Genomic DNA, 21,733 nt, shown 5'->3' with positions numbered 1-21,733 from the left:
ATTGTACTAAATGAGATGAATAATTTGCAATGCCGTATTGGCTTTATTCATAAAATTATTTTATATTGGGGGGGGGAGCGATAAGACCACGTATGTGCCTCTTTTCAGCTGTGATCGTTGTTGGCAAGCCTTAGTTGCTAGATTTATTGCTAAAACAAACGGCGGCTCATTGTGCAAAGCAGCAACACCCTGCAAACAAAGTAAGATAACATTCAGTACAGCTGGCGACCTGCTGCCCACCTCGTCCTTCCTATTTTTTGTGGCCTTCATTTACACGGCCGGACCATGGAAACGTTTGTCTTTTTATCCCCATCATGGACTAATTAGTGGAAGGTGAGTTTTTAAGTAGGGTAAACAACTTTTCATCTCACATTACTGATCTGAAATCACGTTTTCTGACGTCGCGCCGTTTAGTATTTTTCCCTTTTCTAATCGGAGTAGCAAATTACAACTTCCAAAATCCAAAATGCTCACCAGAAGTACTTGTTGAATAACAAAATGCAGTACTGTAGTTGTCGAATATAAAAGCGAAGTGTGGATAACAAAATACTACCGAAAAGTCTTAAGTAGTTTAAGTTAAAAAATAAATAAATAAAACTGAGTAAAAATCGATTGAAGCAAGCAGTTGTCATCCTTGTTTCCATTCTATACTAATTAGCATGTCGTCCCCGTTTAGCTGTGTTCGAAACACAGTTAGTGAACACACTTGAGTTTTAATATTTAATCAGTTTCTCCTCCCCTGCCACTATTGTTCAAGGATCTACGTCACATAAGCGTTTTTTGCTTGCTACCAGAGCAATAAAAAATATGAAAAATGTTTTTAATATGAGTGAGTACCTGTATGCATTCACCTATAACCTTGTAGTGTTCACTTACTTGTTAAGTTGCAGGTTGCAATGGTATCTTTACCAGTGGGATGGACAGTGCACGCCTGTAATCAGGAGGGAGATGGAGATGGGACAGGCCTGCTGAAGGGGGGAAATTCAAGCAGCACAAACCCTCATGAGCATGATCTGTTCCATGAGGATGCCCAGGTAAAATCAGACTATTTCACTTTGGTTTTCTTTGTTTTACACGCAGAGCTCTTTTTTTTTCTTTTCATCTGTAGATAAGAATACAGGAAACAAAAAAACTAATCACCCCGATAAATTTACAAAACCGTCGACTCCATAGAAATTAGTAGTTTAAACTGTTTTCATCAAATAGCTGAGGTTACACACAAAGTAGGTATGTATGTAGGTGAATCTTTCATCAGTGTACCGCATATTCATTCTGGCATTTAAGGCCAGATTTTGTTACATGACAGATATTTCTCATAATTAAGTCAAAAAATTAGTCTTGGCAAAGACGACCAGTTTTATGACAGAGGATGGAGAGGTTTTACTAGTAAATCAACATCTGCTTGCATTTGTTTTATTAAAACCCTTCGCCCATTGTGCAAATACACTTCAAGCCTTCACTTTGTAGTAGTCAATGTTGACATTTCATTATTCTTATGTTAGCCACCTGCTTGAATAAAAAAAAAAGGGGGGGTAAAACAAAAAGATTTAGGATTTTAGTTGCTTGAAGATAAAATCACTCGATGAACAAATTATATTTTAAATACACATTTTAGTATTGGTCTGCAGTCTCATGATTTATTCATGATTGTCACAGTCAAAATTGTAATGTTTCTCCATCCATGGCTCTCAGCAGTCCAGTCAGCCATGGTGGAGAATCAAAATCTTTGTGTGGGAGCCACTACTCTTTGGAACCTGGGATGGTGTCTTCACTACGTGCATGATTAACATCTTTGGTGTTGTTTTGTTCCTCCGTACTGGCTACTTAGTGGTGAGTACACGTTATACTACTACTACTAGTAGTAGTACTACAGTTTAAACCTCAGAATTTGAATGCTTCTGAAGTTGAAAAAAAATATTCAGAGTATATTGTGGCACTTGGACTCATAACTTTTTGGGGGGGATTTTGTCATGGTTGCCCATGTTCTAGATTGATTAGCGAATAGCTTTAACAGAGACGAAAAATGACTATAAAACAGGAGACAGGTAGAGGTAAAGATTGAGCTCATGAGATTTTGTTGCGGCGAGAATGCACAGGTATCTGTAAGCACAACACTACTGGAAAGATAGTACTACTAGTCTTTGTTCACTTAATCCATACTTGAAGTTCTTTGTACAAAACCTGTGAGAAAGTTCTGCATTCTCTATCCTCCAACTTTATCTCCTACCATCAAAAGATAATGTTCTTTTTGCTCGACTCAATATTCCACTTTCTCCTAATTACGTCATAAAGTTCTCTATGACAGTGGAAGACAAACTGCTCTGGAGTTCATAAAGGACTTTTGTTCTTTCAGCCTTTCAAGTCACAAAATGCATTGCAAACATCGGCCCTCCAGAATTCAAAAACACATGAAAAATTAAACAATGTCATGAGCTTATAACCATCCACACAATGATATAAAGCTAGTTGAAAAGGAGTGTACACTGTTACCTATTTATATGTAGATCCCCCATAATTCAAATTGACAGGAAAAGGAAAGACTGACTCTATGGGCAAAAGGGATTTCTTATAGGTGTTATCTTGTGACCTTTGCCTTTTTTGTGTTGACAGTGGAAAAATTAGAACTAAACAAAGCTTAGCTTTAGTTGTGTACTGTATTTTCTCACAAAAAGTGTCCAGTGTCTCAATATCTAATTTGTAAGTCATTGAGTTATTAAGCCCCAACCCACTATTTAAAGAAATCTGGTATGTACCGGTATATATTTGGTGTTACAGCGACGGTTAAACTATCTTTCAGGGCAACACAGGTGTCCTGCTTGGGATGGTCCTGGTCTCCATGGTGGTTCTCTTTGCTTTGGTTGCAGTAATGTCTGGGATTGGAGTGTCTGAGTACTGTGGGGTGGGAAGTGGAGGTGTGTACTCCATGATCTCCACAGTCCTTGGGGGCAGGGTAGGGGGCACTGTAGGCCTCCTCTATGTGTTTGGACAGGTGAGTCACAGATGTGGATTCACACATTTTTTTTTTTTTTTTTTTTTTTTTTCACGAAAGTCAATTTGAGTAAATCTGACCACATTGCCTGTCATCCGCCACAGTGTGTCGCTGGTGCCATGTACATCACAGGCTTTTCTGAGTCTGTGGCAGAACTGCTGGCTCTTCAGAGCGAGTGGGCAGTGCGAGGCATGTCAGCTGCAGTATTGCTTGCCCTTCTAGGAATCAATCTGGCTGGTGTCAAGTGGATTATGCGACTCCAACTGCTGTTGCTGGCAGTGCTAGCCATTTCCACACTGGACTTTGTCATTGGCACCTTCACGCACCTTGACACTGGTGAGACAACAGTCATGTATCTACAGTGCCGTGAAAAGGTATTTGCGCGCCCCCCCCCGTTTCTTTTTTTTTTTTTTTTGCACAGGTTTGCACAAAGGTTTCAAATCCTCAAACCAATTTTAATATTGCTCAGAGACAACCCCAATGAAATGCAAAATGCAGTTTTGAAATGACAATTCAATTTATTAAGGGACGAAAGAAAATCCAAACCTTTCTCATCTTCTGTTAACAACTAATTTGCCCCCCCAAATCACAAAGTCACCATAACTAACCACACTAACCACAAATCCCAATTTGGGAAAGGTGAGTTCAATTGCACAGGCCACACCCAAACCTGATTACCACCATACCGACAGAAACTGTCGGAGAACGATAAGTAGGCCACAAGATCTCACGAATCAGTTACATCATGCCACGATCCAAAGAAATTCAAGAAGAAATGAGAGAAAAAAGTGATTTAAATGCATCAGTCTGGAAAAGGTTCCAAAGCCATTTCCAAAGCTTTGCGACTGTCAGAGCCATTATCCACAAATGGAGAAAACTGGGTGCCAAACCTTCCCAGGCATGGACGACAGACAAAAATGATTCCTAGAGTGTGACAACGACTCTTCCAGGTCACAAAAGAACCTCTAACAACATGGATGGACCTGCAGATCTGGCTAAGGTCAGTGTTCATGACTCTACCATAAAAAAGACACTGACCAAAACTGGTAAGCATTGAAGAGTTCCCAGGCAAAAAACCCTGCCCTCAGCAAAGAATACAAAGGCTTGTCTCACATTTGCCAAAATCATCTTGATAATCCTCAAGATTTCCTTTTTCATAGGGTCAAAAAGGTTTGGATTTTTTTGGGTGTGTGTGCCTTAATAAATTAAAATGTCATTTGAAAACGGAATTTTGTATTTCCCTGGGTTGTCTCTGAGTGATATTAAAAAAAATTGATAATTTGAAACCTCTGTGTGTGTGATCTATATGCAAAAAAGAACTGAAATCAGGAAGGGAGTGAATACTTTTTCATGGCACTGTACACTTTAGTAACAGCACAAGGTACGACAGGATTAGCATTGATAAACTCAATTTGCAAGAAATCCTCTCAGGTGTGTTTTAAAGATTTTTTTTTTTTTTTTTTTAAATTCTATTTGAATAGATCAATCGACTACTTTTCATTATTTTTTCAGAGCTTTTCCTGCTGTATAACAAGTTATCTTAGTTTAAATCTGCAGTCTCAAACTCAATTTACCTCAGGGCCACTGGAGGCAGCGACCGGCTCAGGCTGGGCCGTAGCCTTGGCGCACATGCACTCACGGCAAATTTCAATTACATATTAAAAGAAAATTCAATATTCTCAAACATCTTTCAAAAAAAAAAAAGGAAAACACATGAAGATAAACTAGGAGGGAGCATGGTGGTGCAACTGGTTGGACCGTTGGGCTCACATCTCTGACGTCTGGGATTCAAATCCCACCCCCGCCTGTGTGGAGTTTGCATGTTCTCCCCGTGCCTAAGGGTTTTTTTTTTTTTTTCTGGGCACTCCGGTTTCTATCGAAATCCCCCAAAACATGCATTAACGGACCTTTCTGACCTGTCAATCACTCGTACAATAATAGCCAATCAGATAGCCCCATTGTCTTAAACCCTGGTTTGATACGCCGCTCTCTCCCTATTGTCCCACAAGCAATGCTGGTTGTCAGTCGGGCGAGTGTGGAAAAGTTAATGTTACGAAGAAAATGGTCCTCAGATGCGCTTGGGGAACGTGCAATTCTGATGAAAGATACCCTGCTAGGATACAAGGGGCCCTGTTGATTCATTTTCCAAAGCATAAAACACAGTTGACGAAGTGTCTACGATAGATTAAGGCTTGCGAAAGAGCGCACATACAACTAAATGAGAACAATAGCAACAAACACAAGGCTGTATGTTTGAAGGTAAGTGAGGGAGAAGTATCTTCTCTGAGTTTGAATTAATTATTATCAGTGCTTTATACATTGCAGAACAACAACCTTCACTTTGTTAGTGTATCACTGGCGTACTGAATGAAGTGCATCATGTTTTATGCTTTTTATATACTCTTTTGGACAAGTCTGACGAATTTGGGGAAAAAAAACACACCGCAATATTATCTGGAATACGCAATAGAGAATCTACTTCAGACATGTTCTGTTCAGTCGCCAATTTGGAAGCTTGTGGGACATGAGTAAGGAGGCGAAGCTTAAGAGTGCCATCAGAAAGGTCCATTACGGACTCTTGCCCTTGAGTGCGACTGTTGTCTGTTTCTATGTGCCCTGCGATTGGCTGGCAACCAGTTCAGAGTGTACCCCACCTCTTGCCCAATGGTACCTGGGATTGGGGCAGGCACCACTGCGACCCTGGTGAGCATAAGTGGCTCGGAAAATGAATGAATGAAAAAAGATAAAGATGCTTGTCAACAAGTTGTGTACAAAACTAATAGTAAAACGCTACAAGGCAACGCTGCTGTAATTTTCATTCAGAAAAATATTTCTCTGCTTGCATGTATCCGAGAGCCATATACCCCACTATGACTGGTTGGCTTTGCACACAGCACCGTAAAAGTGCCATTCATGTAAAACTCGAAGGCCATACTCACATTAAATTTTCATATTAAGGAGGGGGCCACAAAAAATTATCTCGCAGGCTGCCAGTTTGAGACCACTGGTTTAAAGGGACTACTACTATACAGTATTCTCCAAATGGTGTCACTGTTGACCTTGATCTGATTAGTCCAGCAGGTGTCACTCTACTACCATCTACATAGCCACTGTTCATGATTCATTTTCAGGACATTTGAGATTACTGTAATTATGTATTTTGAAGTCCAAATAATTTTTTGCTTTTATGTACTTTTTTTCACTGCAGTTTTATGTATTTGGTATTTCAATATTATGAAGGCTTTTGTTTTAGTCGATCCACTTTTGTGGTTGGTTTACAGGAAGTAGAATTTCCTGTTCTGACTGATTATCCATATCCTGTCCAGTAGGAAGAGATAGAGGTATGTCAGAAGTCAATTTGTTTCCGATCATAAAAATATTCTGTGTCTCAAAAAAAAATTCTGCAATGCAACTGTATGGCGATCGCATCTTAAAACTAATTTTGCGCAGATCAACAGATTATATATTCTAATACTGAACTACTACCTAAAATAATCATGCCCAGGTTTTTGAAGTTAAGGGCTGTGTGTTGGGGTGACCTCATGGTTGGCACGTGGCCAGCAGGTCCCTGAGCTGGTTGGAACTGCATAGATTAGGCTTCACTCACTCAGGACTCACTTACATCCTGGAGAAAGAGAAGCCTCTGTGGTCAGTGGTCGCTGTTTGCCACCAGAAGTGAAGTGGTAAATTGTATGAAAACTTTAAGGTATAATCTTAATATGTTGTGACGTTAATGCAAATTCTTGATATGGTTGGGTTTAGTCAATTTTACTGTTGTGAATGATGTAATAATTTTGGCACCAGTAAGACTATTTGAGGTCCAATGATTACTTTGTTAGTCGTACACCACATGCACACTTCACTGGTTTGTCCCCATTTCTGTGGAAATCCACACCAGTTCAGTTTGTTTCCTTGCTTATATCAACTGCGGCTGAATGTAATGTCTTTAGAAATGTTTGAATAGATCAGGGCTTTGTCATGCCCGATGGGAGGAAGATTTCACAATTGTAATTCATGTTGACTCTTTGAATGCACCAAAAGTGCCAAGTTATTGTCTGTGCAACCGCAACCACATCAACTTTGACCACAACACACTCATTATGATGCAAGCAAAGCCGTTGCGTGCAGCTGAAGACTTTTCCCCGAAGGAAGATATAATGTGGTTCTAGGGCCACAGCTTTAGGGTGTTAACCAGACTCACCCACATATTTCCAAAATGACAAAGAATGCTGGAGTTCATATGAAAGGCCAGCCCGTACCCTCACTACGGGCATTGGTCTCTGTGCTCCTCACTAATGTGCAGCTGACAGTCATCTCAGTGGGACCTGCCTTGCCGCTGTAACCTCACAGCCTGATGATGCGGGTGAATTTGGGTGACAAAGAGTTCAGGCAGAGGGAGAGGCCTCAGACACATGTAATCTGCATTCCAGTGTGTATCAAAGGAATTCTAAACACAGAGAGGAGCCCCCATTCTATTCTTATGCAGTCTTCCTCACACCATATGGAAGGAGTTCACTGTTCTAGTTGCATTTCAACATTCATCAGACCGCAGAACAGGAGTCTCTGACCACCACCAATGAAGTCACTATACACAAAATAGGGAATGGACCTTTTTGTGTAGCTGAACAAATGAATTATCCACCCATCCATTTTTCTAAGATGGTTATCCTCACGAGGGTCACGGAAGTGCTGGAGCCAATCCCAGTGGTTGTCAGCCAATCGCAGGGCACTTTAAGACAAACAGTCGGACTCACAATTTTTGGGGACATGGGAGGAAACAGTAGTGCCCGTAGAAAACCCATGCAGGCATCGGGAGAACATGCAAACTCCACACAGGCGGGTCCGGGATTGAACCTGGCACCTCAGAACTGTGAGGCCAACGCTTTCCAGCTGAACCACGGTGCCGCCCACAAATGAATTAATATTTTTTAAATATTAAAATTGTTTGCCTACATAGATGCAATTACGGGGTGAGACTTTTCAGTTTAGACAAATGCTGTGTAACAAAAGAAACAGTTTAGCCTGATGCCGAACTACTCCTCTACAGCAGTGATTTATTTCCCTGTGTTTCTTGGGACAGTAATGTCATGAGAACTCACCAGGGTTGCTGTGGAAAACGATGAAATTTCACTTAATTTGCTGGAAAATGATAATTTGTTAATTCTATGGTATTTTTGTTTATCCACGGCAGAAACATGACCGCAATAAACGTTATTCCATGAGATGCCAAAAGGTACAACAAACCTGTAAATCCACCTGTTGCCACCCCATACACAGGTTGTAAGTCATGGCTTCTTGCATTGAAATCAGCCTGGTGTTCGATTAAATAAAGCAAAGCTAATTATTTGTATTGTGCATTTCATACATAAGGTAACTCAGTGTGGCTTACATAATTAAAAGCAATTAAATTCAAAGAAAAAACTATTTAAAACACGTAAAAATATCAAAAGTAAGTTTAAAAGAAAAGTACAATTAGAACATTATTTAGTGCAGGGAATATAATTGAAAAGTCAAAATACATAAGCATGATAACTTTTTTTTTTTTTTTAACCTGGATTCAAAAACATTCACTTGGGGCAGATATTGTTTCTGTTGGCAATTTATTCTATTTGTGTGCAGTATAATAGCTAAATGCTATTTCTTTCATGTATTCAGGACCAAAACCATTTACTGATTTATAGACCAACACCATAGCTTTAAATCTATTCTAAATCTGACTGGAATCTAGTGTAAAGACTTTAGAATCGGAGTTATATGCTCTGACCTCTTTGTTCTGGTTAGAACCGGAGCTGTAGCATTCTGAATGAGCTGCAGCTTCTTCTAGTCTGCTTGACACATGCAAGCCTTCACTCTGGATGTGTCCTCCAGATGGTAAAAGGCAGAAAAGACCAATATTTACACCTATAATGAGTCAGTGTTCAACCTTACAGTGCCAAGTACATAGCCAAGGTAGGTGGAAGGTAATGTGTCAATCTCACTGCAAAAATGTATGAGAGAAAAAAAAACTGTGTGTGTGTGTGTGTGTATATATATATATATATAATAAAAAATTAAGTATTCGAACACCCTGCTATATTGCAAGTTCTCCCACTTGGAAATCATGGAGGGGTCTGAAATTTTCATTGTAAGGTGCATGTCCACTGTGAGAGAGAGATAATCTTAAAAGAAAAATCCAGAAATCACAATGTATGATTTTTTTTTTTTTTTAAACGATTTATTTGTGTGATACAGCTGCAAATAAGTATTTGAACACCTGTCTATCAGCTAGAATTGTGACCCTCAAAGACCTGTTTTGTCCGCCTTTAAAAGTCCACCTCCACTTCACGCATTATCCTGAATCAGATGCACATGTGTGTGGTCGTTAGCCGCATAAAGACACCTGTCTACCCCATAAAATCAGTAAGACTCAATCTTGTAACGTGGCCAAGACCAAAGAGCTGGCCATAGACACCAGAGACAAAATTCTACAACGCCACATGGCTGGAAAGGGCTACGGAGAAATTACCAAGCAGCTTGGTGGAAAAAGGTCCACTGTTGGAGGAATCATTAGAAAATGAAAGAAGCTAAACATGACTGTCAATCTCAATCGGAGTGGAGCCCCATGCAAGATATCACCTCGTGGGCTCTCAATGAGCCTTAGAAGGGTGAGGAATCGGCCCAGGACAATACGACAGGACTTGGTCAATGACCTGAAAAGAGCTGGGACCACCGTTCCAAGGAGACTGTTGGTAATACACTAAGACATCATGGTTTGAAATCATGCATGGCATGGAAGGTTCCCCTGCTTAAACTCGCACATGTCAAGGGCTGTCCATTTGGATAATACAGAGGAGTCATGGCAGAAGGTTTTGTGGTCAGATGAGACCAAAATGGAACTTGCTGGTCTTAATTCCACTAACTGTGTTTGGAGGAAGACGAATGATGTTCCATCCCAAGAACATCATCCCTACTGTGAAGCATGGGGGTGGTAGCATCATGCTTTGGGGGTGTTTTTCTGCACATGGGGCAGGATGACTGCACTGTATTAAGGAGAGGATGATTGCGGCCATGTATTAGGGTTAGGGTTTGGGGAACACCCTCTATCCCTCCTCAGTCAGAGCATTGAAGATGAGTTGTGGTTGGGTCTTTCAACATGACAATGACCCGAAGCACACCGCAAGGAAAACCAAGGAGTGGCTCCGTAAGAAGCATATCAAGGTTCTGGCGTGGCCTAGCCAGTCCCCAGACTTAAACCCAATAGAAAATCTTTGGAGGGAGCTGAAACTCTGTGTTTCTCAGCGACATTCCAGAAACCTGTCTGATATAGAGATCTGTGTGGAGGAGTGGGCCAAAATCCCTCCTATAGTGTGTGCAAACCTGGTGGGAAAACTACAGGAAACGTTTGACCTCTGTATTTGCAAACAAAGGCTACTGTACCAAATATTAACATTGGTTTTCTCAGGTATTCAAATACTTATTTGCTGCTGTATCGCACAAATAAATCATTAAAAAAAATCATACATTGTGATTTCTGGATTTTTCTTTTAAGATTATCTCTCTCACAGTGGAGATGCACCTACGACGAAAATTTCAGATCCCTCCATGATTTCTAGGTGGGAGTACTTGCAATATAGCAGGGTGTTCAAATACTTATTTTCTTCACTGTATATCATTTACCAGATTCTGTACTGTGATTAGTTCAGAAACCTGATTGATCAAAAAGTTAATTTAGTTTCAAGAAATTGCTAGGTTGATTGGGGGGGGGGCTTCTCAACAATCTTGGCACTGCAAGGGAGATTCAAGATGGCTCTAAAGAACTTTTGCACCTATGTCACTGAAATCATGTGACTGGCCATTTTGCTGGTGTGACGGTCTGAGCGCTCCCCCGTCCTGAAAAGTCTCCTTGTGATTAACGTGCATGCGTTACTAACAACTAACAGGGGAACTCTGGGTATGTAGCAGACTCTTCCTGGGAAATCCCGTGGTCTCATATTTCCCTTTCTTCTACATAGAGGGAGTTAACATACGTTACATCCTAACTCTAACCAAACCTTAAAATTAAAGTCGATTTAAAAAAAAAAAATACACATGTACGTTTGCTGTGTTCGTCTTTCTGAGACGTCCATAGCGAACATGAACACTTGGCGACAATTTGTCAAATAGAACATGTTGAAGCATGGATGGGGATGTTTCAGACTGGCCGGAAGTTTACAAAATATACGTGCATGCGTATTAATAACAAGGAGACTTTTCAGCACCGGGAGCGCTCAGACCGTCACACAGTCAAACAAAGGATTGTTCAATGCTAAGTTCGTTGAGACGAAACAAAAAGACGTCTTGTAGCACGACCCCCAGAGTCTTGTCTGATACCGTCACGAAAGTACGTGGAAAAATGAGTCACACTTGGCAGAGAGGACCCATGTTTAATGCCGAAGTCGATGTTTTCGCTGATAAGAACTTGGACTGTTAATTTGCTTCCGCTTGTCTTGGACACCCGGATCTGCACATGGATCTTGTGAGTAAGTCGTCGAGATTTACACGGAAAAGTTTGAAAGCGTATAGAAGTCTGAACGCATACAAATACGTCGTTGCTGGATCTGTTCTCAATCAAGAATAAATCCCACATAGTGATGGAGCCACTCAGATTTTTTCAATACAAATACCAATATTTAAATAAATGACCCCTGGTTTTACACAAACTCTCATTCATTAACCATGATTGAAAACAAGATGTACACGGAAGCGATTGCTGCCACACGTTAATCTCCGTAAACCTCTCTGCGACAGATGGTTTATTTTCTTTTTTTAAATACGCATTGTTCTCAAATGAGTCAATTCGGTGTTATAAATACTTCTTGGTAATTTGTGATTGAGAAGAATAATTCCTACCTAAAATGAAATGATTGCTACACGGGCGTGTGTATTTGGTTGGGCCCATCATGTTTAATTGCCGAAGTCCGTCAATCATTTTGGTCTTTTCAGCTGGTATTCAAAAAATATATATATAAATAAATGACCCCTGGTTTTACACTAACCGCATTCATTAACTATCATTGGGGGGAAAAAAAGAGGACGGGCAGTCAGCTCCTCGGTACAATGAAGCGTATTGCGGCCACACGCGCGCGCGCACACACTCACACACACACACACACACACACACACACCTCTAAACCTCTGCGATAGACTTTTTTTAAAAAATATGCATTGTTCTCAAATGAGTCAATTTGGCACTATAAATACTTCATCATTTAAGATTAAGAATAATACCTACCTGAAATGAAGTGATCGCTCCACAGACGTGTGTATTTGGTTGTGCACAGACACACACACACCTCTAAACCTCTGCTAGACTTTTTTTAAATATGCATTGTTCTCAAATGAGTCAATTTGGCATTATAAATACCTCGTCATTTGAGAGTAAGAATAATTCCTACCTGAAATGAAGTGATCGCTACACAGGCATGTGTATTTGGTTGTGCACCAGCCATGACGTTTAATTGCCGAAATCCATCGATCTTTTTAACTGGTATGCTATAGAATGACCTCTTTGAATATCTGTCTCGTCTGTTGTGACAACCAACAGCACAACAGGTCTCTGGTATTGTAAATAACCTCCTCCGGTTTAATGTCTCCCACATTGTCAAGCAGCTCTCTTTGACCGGCAATATGGCGGCGTGAAAATGGTGACGTCACGTGCACGAGGTCTACAGCTTGCTAACATGGAAGCATTCAATGGTGTTTTTTTTTTTTTTTTTTTTTTTAAGAAAAGGCTTAACAGCGGCTACTTTAAGAGCTTTAGGAAACTCGCCAGACTGAAGTGAGCATTTGTTTGCTGCAAATGAGCTAGCACAGAATTCACAATAGTTTTGAAAAAGTCAGATTGTATTGAGTCAAGACAGCTTGTTAATGGATTTTGCTGCTGAACCATTTTCTCTACAATTTTTTGGTCAACTGTATCAAATTCTGACATGGTAATGGAGTTTTCCCTATGTGGGCTCAGATGTAGTATTATTTTGCTGATTTGTGCTGATATTTAACCTGATGGATTTTTTTCCCCCACTAAATAACAGGCAAACCCATTGCATTTATCAGCTATTACAAGTTCTGGAGCTATCTGATTCAGGAGGAGAGCGGGGTGATCTTCTCAACTCCAGAAAGTAGAATTCGAGTATTGTTGAAGTTCTTACTGATAATTTTCGAAAAGTGTTGCTGTTGGTTAAATTGCAAAGACTTTGTAGAGGCCATAGTCAATTTGGACCTTATTTTTTCCCCCACTCACATTCTGCTTTACCACACTGATTTATAGAGCTCCTGACCATCATTGTGTTCCACCACGGTGCCTCAAGATGGTCTTAGTTTTAACAGGAGCAACAGCATTCATAAGATTTTCCAGGTGAAGAATCTGTAATACAAACAATACACAAAAATGGTCAGAAAAAGCCATATCGCGAATCTCAATTAATAGAATTTCAACATCTTTAGAGATGGCCGGGTCTAAGATGGGACCTTGAGTGTAATTTTGAATCTTAATATGTTGAGAGCGGTCAAATGTGTCTAACATAGGAGAGAGTTCTTTGGATTTTTTTTTCTATTTTGTCAACATGAATGTTAGTCTTTCTTTATGAAAAAATAGTTGTAGTCAGTCCAAAAAACAATCCAAATTAAATAAGTTAAATGAGTTTCTTAAATGCTTATGTTAATCTTGAATTGGCAGGAAACATTCACCTTAAAACCTCCTCGATCGTTTACAATATCACCATGTACATTGTATCAGTTATCGCAAGGGCTGTATAATCTTTTTTTTCTCCTACAAACAAATGAGGTAATCTCTGCACTTTCCTTCTTTAGGCACAGTATAAATACAGTATCTTTTCAGTCCATATTTGAAATGAAACAAAGGCAGAGGTGTAAATTTGTAGTCAGGGCGGAGTGTTAATGTGTCGTGCACACTAACTGTGTTAGATTTTGCAATTGATTATTTGCATAGGGGGTGGTGTCACATGGGCACACAATGGACTAGACTTGGGTCTTCTACTGTACTCTTTTTTTTTTTTCATGTTCTCCTGAAATTCCTGTTCTGGGTTACATGCACTTTATAACCTCTGTATCCAGCTGTTTTGGGTTTGTGTTGTCCTTTTGAAACAAAAGAAAAACGTTCATGCTGCTTTTTTTTTTTTTTTTTTTTTAAACTTGGAAGCCACACAGCTTCTGAAAAGGGTGGTTACTTCCTTTTGGATAAACATGTCATTAATCTGAGAGAACACATTCTTTCCCATCGCAAGATAATCAAGGGGGAAATGTCCGGTGTTGGCAAAGCACTTCAGAGTCAATAAACGGCCTCCAGCAATGCAGAACAATCTATCCCTGTGCAATTTAGACAATCACTAACAAGTTTTAAAGTTAAGACACATGTTGGGGGTAGGAGTTATCAGCCTGTTGTGATTTCTTATTGGACATTTTTTATTTCGATGAATTTTAATGACTGTACAGTATATCCAATCAAGAACTCTCTCGAATAATATCAAACACAAGTTGGCCTATGTAGTTAAGGTAGGTCAAAAGTCAAATCAATGCACATGTCCTTTTGAGTGCACTACAGGGCACAATGTTCACTCGGTCTTTCAGAGATCAATGTTCTATGTCAAAGCATGCAGCCTGTAAATGTAAATGCTATTTGAGTGATATGTTCGCGGTAGCTCAGGAAGCAAATTTTCCATGTCTCAAACTTAACTGAAGCTCTTCAAATGTTGATGGGTGATTTCTTTGTCAATATTGAATTGTTTAGCTGGGCAAGTTACCTCAATGCATCGGTTCCTTTCAACTAAATTTTGTCATCGATTTTACTGCACCGGGTAAGCTGTGCAACAATAATGGCTGAATAGAAATGATAACCAGTGCTACAAGTGTTTTCAAATATGTCCTGTCAACTATATTGGTAGGTCAGAGGATAAAACTGTTGTATTTGGACATAAAAGCTGGTCCTCATGCCATAACATTCAATAATGATGGGCTTTGTGTTGTGCGACCTCCTCTTTTAGCGCATGGTTTCATTGGTTATTCTGTTGATCTGCTGAGCCGCAACACACTTCCTGATTACAGCCCAGGAGAAAATTTCTTCACGGTCTTCGGGGTCTTCTTCCCTGCTGCTACAGGTGAGTCTGCCTGCTCATTGATTGTTAAAGTATAACCCTAGACCAGACAATAGACCTTTAATGTTGTTTTCATTCCTGTGTGTGTTGTAGGTGTTATGTCAGGCTTCAACATGAGCTCAGACCTGCAGCGGGCCGAACACAGCATCCCTTTGGGAACACTGGCAGCTGTTTTCACCTCGTATGATGATAAACACATACGCCCACACGCATGCTGTAAAATACAAAATAATAATAATAATAATCTGAATAGAGAGAGTACAGGTTCTCCCCTGAATTGTTAACTGATGTTAGTGAGACAGTATCTCCATAAGCCGCTTTTAAGACTTTGACATTTACGCCGATCAAAAAAATAAGCAATTCTTTTGAACCTCATTTATATTGTATTACATTGTAAATGCAAACTGGGAGAACGTTGTCACTTTTGCAAAACAAAAAGTATTAGTTTGCTCCAAGCAGACAATGAGGAAACTAAGAGAAATTTGAAGTATATGAGCTTGCTGACAGGTCGGACAGATTTAGAGATTTTTATATCAATTGACATTTTACTATGACCGAGGGGAATAATGAGCTCGTCAACATCCAACAACACACTTTAATTGATGAAATAAAATTACCAAATGAAAAATATTTATTCTAACTACTCCACTGTTTAAGCATTGACTGAAGACAGACAAAATCTGGTCATGACAATTGAGTAATAGTACATGATGAAAATTACTCATTATTTCAAATAACTTGTTTTGAATGGGAAAACTGTAAGAATATTTGTATTTAGTATCGTTTAACAACTTATTGGACATACTGTACTTAACAGAGCGCTGTGTGTGTGTGATGAAATCACACATATTCAATGAAACCAAATCTGATGGGGGAAAAAAAAAATGCATTTTAAGAGATTTATCTTTGTACTGATGTTTGTACACTCATAAGACCTGAGTTCCATTATTCTGTTGCATTTTCATAATGATACAGTTATTCTGATTAGGACACCTAAGCCACGTCAGTAATATTGACCCCAATAATATGTGGAAATAAAACATTTTGCACAAATTTCAAACAGGAAATCTCATCACAATTAATTAAATGCATCTATGCAGTACATGATGTACATTTAGCAAAGTTTCTATTAGGTGTATCTGGAAGGGGAAAATTATGTTCATAAGATTTCTTTACAAATCTCAACCATGGGTATCGCCATCAGCGCAATGTGTCCTCACTTTTGACAACATGTGACTGCCATTATGTTGGAAGGAATGCTCACTCATATTGTTTCTTTAACTTTTACTCATGATAATGTTTTAAAATGTACTCCCACAAATGGGGACACATACTGTTACAGAGAAAAAACAAATAAACAAAAAACTAGTTGTAGAATAAAGTGTTGTACACTGTTGGTGACCCACAGGTGGTTCCTGTATCTGGTCTTTGTCTTCCTCCTTGGGGCCATATGCAGTAGAGAAGCTCTGCGCTATGACTTCTTGATAGCAGAAAAGGTAACAACCCTACAATGCAGAGATGAGAGATTCCGTTTAAACAAATACCTGTGTTATCGTGACTATAAATTGACTCTTTTTTTTTTTATTTTATTTTAAACATGGGTGACCTTATAAAATACAAAATTAAACCACTTATTCTGAAAACCTCAGTAGAAAAACTAACTCCCTGAAAACCTGTTTACACTATCTGCCAGTTTTATTTTATACACTGTCACATGCAAGGCATCATTCCACATAATCATCTCCCATTGAAATTGTCCTTCTGAGATGCTATTTCCCTTCAAAGACTTACTTTATTAAATCACCCAACAGCAGCTTAAAACATTTGTGTATTTCAAATTCAACCTTGTTGTGAAGAGTATTTCAAATGCATGCAACCAGCCTATTACTACATAAATACTGTGTGACATAATGCAGGCCTCAGTAGTGACTAAAGTTAAATTCATCACTAACTGACTCATTAACCTTGACTTGTTCATCCGGGGGTCAGAGCTTGCCGTTTTTTTTTTTTTTTTAGTCTGACTACAGCGGAACTGAACTGGGTGTAGCTCACACCCCACCCCATCCTCTTCCAGATTCTGTTTGTTTTCGCTCTTCCTTCAGGTCTCCTTGGTGGGTTTCCTGTTTCTGCTTGGGCTTTACGTCTCCTCCCTGGCTTCCTGCATGGGCGGCTTGTATGGAGCGCCCAGGATCCTGCAGTGCATCGCCCAAGAGAGGGTCATTCCTGCACTGGACTTTCTGAGAAAAGGGGTAGGTTGGAACAATGGTGCTATACGTAAAGCATCATCTGACCATAGCTGCGATTCCAAAACACCTAAAAAAATTACCTTACTAAGACCAATAAATTGGAATAATGTGTAATTGGTTTATTCAGATCCTGTTATTCAGTATACTGTTACTGATTACCCAGGTAACCAGATTACTGCTGAAAATAGTGTTGCTTTAATTACTGTAGTATAGTCCAGAAGATATTTGTAACAATGTAGTATTTCTATCTAATCGGGCAAAAGCTCTGGTTGCATCTCACAATGTTTCAATTTTCAACCCTGACTGGTAGTTGAATGTGATATGTCTCATGTTTGTATAATCACATAAATAACTGGGCTCTGCTTTGTGGTGGTGCACTCCTGTTGATTGGCAAATCGGTGCAGGTTTAAGGCGTACCAAAGTGTGCTCATATCAGAGCTAAAATTAAATCGTGACATTATGTATACTGGCCCATTTGTGAAATTCCTCTCAGTGGACAAACAAAATAAGTGTGTCGACCCCGAATCTATTGGAGGGTTGGTGTGTGGACTCCTAAAGAAAAACTCACTAATTATAGACCATGGACTCCACATCATAAAAGTGAGGGGACAGACTGCTCCACACCTTAGACTTTCTCACTCTACATGCACAGACACAGAGTCCTGATGACATCCTGACCCCATTCACCCCCACTTTTCCTCAGACTGGCAGCAGTGTCTAACTTCTCTCAGTGGGCTGGAATGAGGCCCGAGACATCTTGGCCCAAATCAAAGGTTCAGAACAAACGCAGGAAGGGCGACAGGCTGGACTCTGCTCCACTGTGTGCTCTGGACATCTGCCAGGCACACAGCGACGCTCATGTAACCGGCCGATAGGACCTAGGAAGGGAAAGCATGCTAGTTAACAAGTTGTGTCATAAAACTTGTAAAAGGCAATCTATGCATTTACAAACCATTTTTTGTTATTGATGCACTCCATCCATCCATTTAATATACCCCTTATCCTGTTTAGAAAAGCTGGAGCCATCTCAGCTGACTTTGGATGAGAGACTGGTTACACCCTGGACTGCAGGTTGGCAGTCGGTTGCAGATTACATTTAGAGAACCAATCACACCCAGAGCCAGCCAATTTAGAATGTCCAAATAAAATGCTTCTTTTTGCCAACTAGACTACCCAGCGAAAAACAGTTACAGGTACACAGGAAGGCCCAACATCTTTGATGACCTATAGGGGCTGAAGATTTTGATATGCAGCGGTGCTTTGACGGATCGTGAGCAAGTAGAGCAGGCGTGTCAAACTCATTTTTGTCGCGGGCCGCATTGTCGTTACGGTTTCCCCCTGAGAGCCGTTAAGACTGTGAAACCATAGAAATCCTTAATCGCCTCATCATATTTACACGCAGAATTTATGAACTACTCTTGGAATCAGAAATCAGGGGTCACGGGTTTTGTTCAGGTTTGGTCACACAAAAATGCTTATATTATCTCAATATTCTCATTTGTGACAATTAGAAATTTTGGGACATATTTTCACAAGAATCACAGATTTTGAGAGAGATTATTTGCCATTTCTGGTCATATAAAATCACATGGCCAGCCAGATCTGCCCCACGGGCCTCATGTTTGACACCTGTGAAGTAGAGCCAGTGGTGTTTGTAAGTCCTGGCATGTTGTGACTTAGCACTGTGTGAAACTGTCCAACAGAAAGGCCCTAACAAGACTCCCGTGGCAGCGATCTGTCTGACCAGCCTGCTGAGCGTGGCCTTCATTTTCATTGGCCAGGTCAACGTGCTGGCACCAGTCGTCACCATCAACTTCTTGCTCACCTACATCTTTATTGACTACTCCTACTTCTGTGTGGTCATGACCTTCCAGTTGAAGAACAAAGACAAGAGCATCCAAGCCGGAAGTACCCAGCGGAGATTCACCAGACAGACTTCCAAGCCTCTGATTGAGGCCACTGCTCCTGACTATGGCAGCGGAGGAGAAAGTCCACAGAGGAAAGGCACTTTGATCGAGTTCACCAAGGACATGGATCGGATCTTTCCTTCAACCTCCTATGGACTTTCTGGACCTGATAAAATCTTAAAAGGAAGGTGCACAACCAAGAAAACCAAGAAGAAGCTAATGGACAGTTTTGGGTTGGAGCTGAGCAGCAGTGTGTTTGCAGATGATCAATCTCAGCCTCAGGAAGCACCTGAATTGGGGCAAACTCAAACCTGTCATGATGAAAAAGATCCATCTACTGGGCCTCACTGCACAGGTGCTTCACACTATAAATAGTACTGTGGATGTCAAGCATAGTCCATATCTGGATGTTGGTCAATGTCTGAGTTTGGAAATGTCTAACTTTTATTTGTGTTTGAAATGATGTCATTAGAAATGTGTAGATTAGAGAATGATAGCACTAATTGTGTTTTCTTTCAATTCAGCATTATCTCTTAACCTTTCAGTCACAGGAGATAGAGCAGAGCAGAAGGACTTAGAATTCAAACGTTTGCCCGACTCCATCTATGCAAAGTTTAGCAACCACTGGATAGCTCTTATAGGAGTGAGTTGTACACAAACATTATATCTTCTGCCTGAATGATGTCATTTAATAATATTTCTCTATTTATTCTCTTTTAGGCAATGAGCTCCTTGTTGATCATGTTTGTTATTCAGTGGGTTTACGCACTAGCAAACATAATCGTTGCCCTGCTGCTTTTCTTCTACATTGGTAAAACCAGCCCTGGACTACACAGAGGTGACTTCCTCATTTAAAAAAAAAAAAGTCATGGATGTGCAAGTGCTTAATTTGCTGTAGTTACCATTGCCTAAACAGAGAAGCTCTACAAGTATGAAGTAAACATGGGGAAAAAAGAACAGATTTTAGGTATTTCATGTCCATGGTCCTAGTTTTAGTTTCTTCATTTTACACTGAGCTCATCCCATCTCGGCTTAACAAAAGAAAGGCCCCTATTTTATAAGTCACATTCCACTTTGATGACTATATTCTGTGATGTAATATCAATTGATTTTATACGCTGAGACGGTGCTTTTAGTTGGGTTCAGTATGGCAGCTGCCGGGGCTGAATTTTCCGAAAATGGAAGCTTTCTCGGAGTCTCAGATCACTTTCGATTGTCCGGAAGCAGCGCACAATTTTTGTGCTACTTTGTGTTTAGTGTTTATGCCACAGATGCTTGATCTGATGTCAGCAACACTTCCTGCAGCTGTGCCACTAAGATGTAGCTAAAACATGGTTATATTATTTAATTAAACAGGTTGGAGTAATTTCTTGTTCTTGTACTAATATTTTTAGGTGTGGCGGCTCGGTTTAGTTTTGTCATGTGGCTCAAATCAACATTAAACAGCATTTGCAGGTATTTTCTTACTTCCTTGTATGTAATTTATGTGTGATTTTTATTTAGATATTGCTTCAGCGTTGAATTTGAAAATGAGTGACACAATCTTGTCTTTGTGCCAGGAGAGCCTCTCCCAGTGATGAGATCGTAGTGACACCATCTCTGTCGGGGGTCGGCCTGAAAACTAAGCAGCTGACTGAGGAAAATGCTGACTTTGCGTCTCGCAACCGCTACCACCAATCATCGTTCATCAATAGAGATGAGATGGTACAACCGCCACATGGGTGACGCAAGCACAGCCTGTGTTACTGTAAATGTGATTGTTAGTTTTTCCAGCAGTGGCTATTGGAAAGTGACACAGAAGTGTGTGTGTGCGTGCGTGCGAGTGATTAACTGCGAGTGATGGTGCGTATGTCAGATTTTGTCATAAAAGTTTAATCGAGCTAAAGTACAATTTTATCCTCATGTACTTTGAGTTTCTTTACAGAAGAATATAATGTAAGATTGTATTTCCATTGTTCAAGTTGTTTACAGCAGAAATGAATAAACTGATCTGGAAAGTTATACTGCATGTTTACAATTCTTGCTCGTTTGTTGTTTTTAACGGGGTTGTGATGAGAATTGGAAACAAAACATGGCATGTCACATCGAGTCCCCAGATGCTGTGAGGGTTACTTGAAAGTGACGTCTGAGTGGATTCGTTGTGAGAGCTACGACATTTCTACTGCACTTTCTTGTGGTTCAACAGAGTTGGTAGAGAGGGCCGTCGACTGACCAAAACTTTGGCTATTCCCATTCTGACTCCTGGCATTGGGAGGATGAATTTACTGTCTGATTGGTCACACAAACAGTCCATTTCCCACTCCCACACACACACACGCTGGAGCCCTTCCCAGCTTATTTTGGGCGAAAGGTTGAAGACATCCTGAACTGGTCGCCAGTCAGTCGCAAGGCAGACGGTCCCATAGAGCAAATAATTTGGGTCACGGGAGTGCCGGAGCCAGCCAATCGCGGGGCACATGGAGA

At 40.2% G+C, this 21,733-nt stretch overlaps 1 protein-coding gene across 5 annotated transcripts; it reads left to right on the top strand.

Moving 5' to 3' along the window:
* The first annotated feature begins 85 nt into the window (after nt 1-85).
* On the top strand, nt 86-21,271 carry slc12a8 (solute carrier family 12 member 8). Of its 5 annotated transcripts, XM_061841433.1 has the most exons (15): nt 86-333; nt 885-1,034; nt 1,693-1,830; nt 2,798-2,989; nt 3,094-3,325; nt 15,007-15,120; nt 15,211-15,298; nt 16,526-16,613; nt 17,220-17,366; nt 19,067-19,144; nt 19,238-19,625; nt 19,816-19,913; nt 19,991-20,108; nt 20,665-20,725; nt 20,830-21,271. In XM_061841433.1, the coding sequence occupies exons 2-15, from the start codon at nt 897-899 to the stop codon at nt 20,993-20,995; spliced, it is 2,046 nt and encodes a 681-aa protein (XP_061697417.1). In that variant the 5' UTR covers nt 86-333; nt 885-896; the 3' UTR covers nt 20,996-21,271. The 5 variants fall into 5 exon arrangements, with proteins under 5 accessions (XP_061697417.1, XP_061697415.1, XP_061697416.1 ...); XM_061841431.1 differs by having other exon boundaries at nt 891-1,034; nt 19,067-19,625; XM_061841432.1 differs by having other exon boundaries at nt 1,696-1,830; nt 19,067-19,625.
* The last annotated feature ends 462 nt before the right edge of the window (nt 21,272-21,733 follow it).

The sequence above is a fragment of the Syngnathoides biaculeatus genome, chromosome 14 (genome assembly GCF_019802595.1).
Source record: "Syngnathoides biaculeatus isolate LvHL_M chromosome 14, ASM1980259v1, whole genome shotgun sequence".
Lineage (NCBI taxonomy): Eukaryota > Metazoa > Chordata > Actinopteri > Syngnathiformes > Syngnathidae > Syngnathoides > Syngnathoides biaculeatus.
This window is presented reverse-complemented; position numbering and strand designations above follow the sequence as displayed.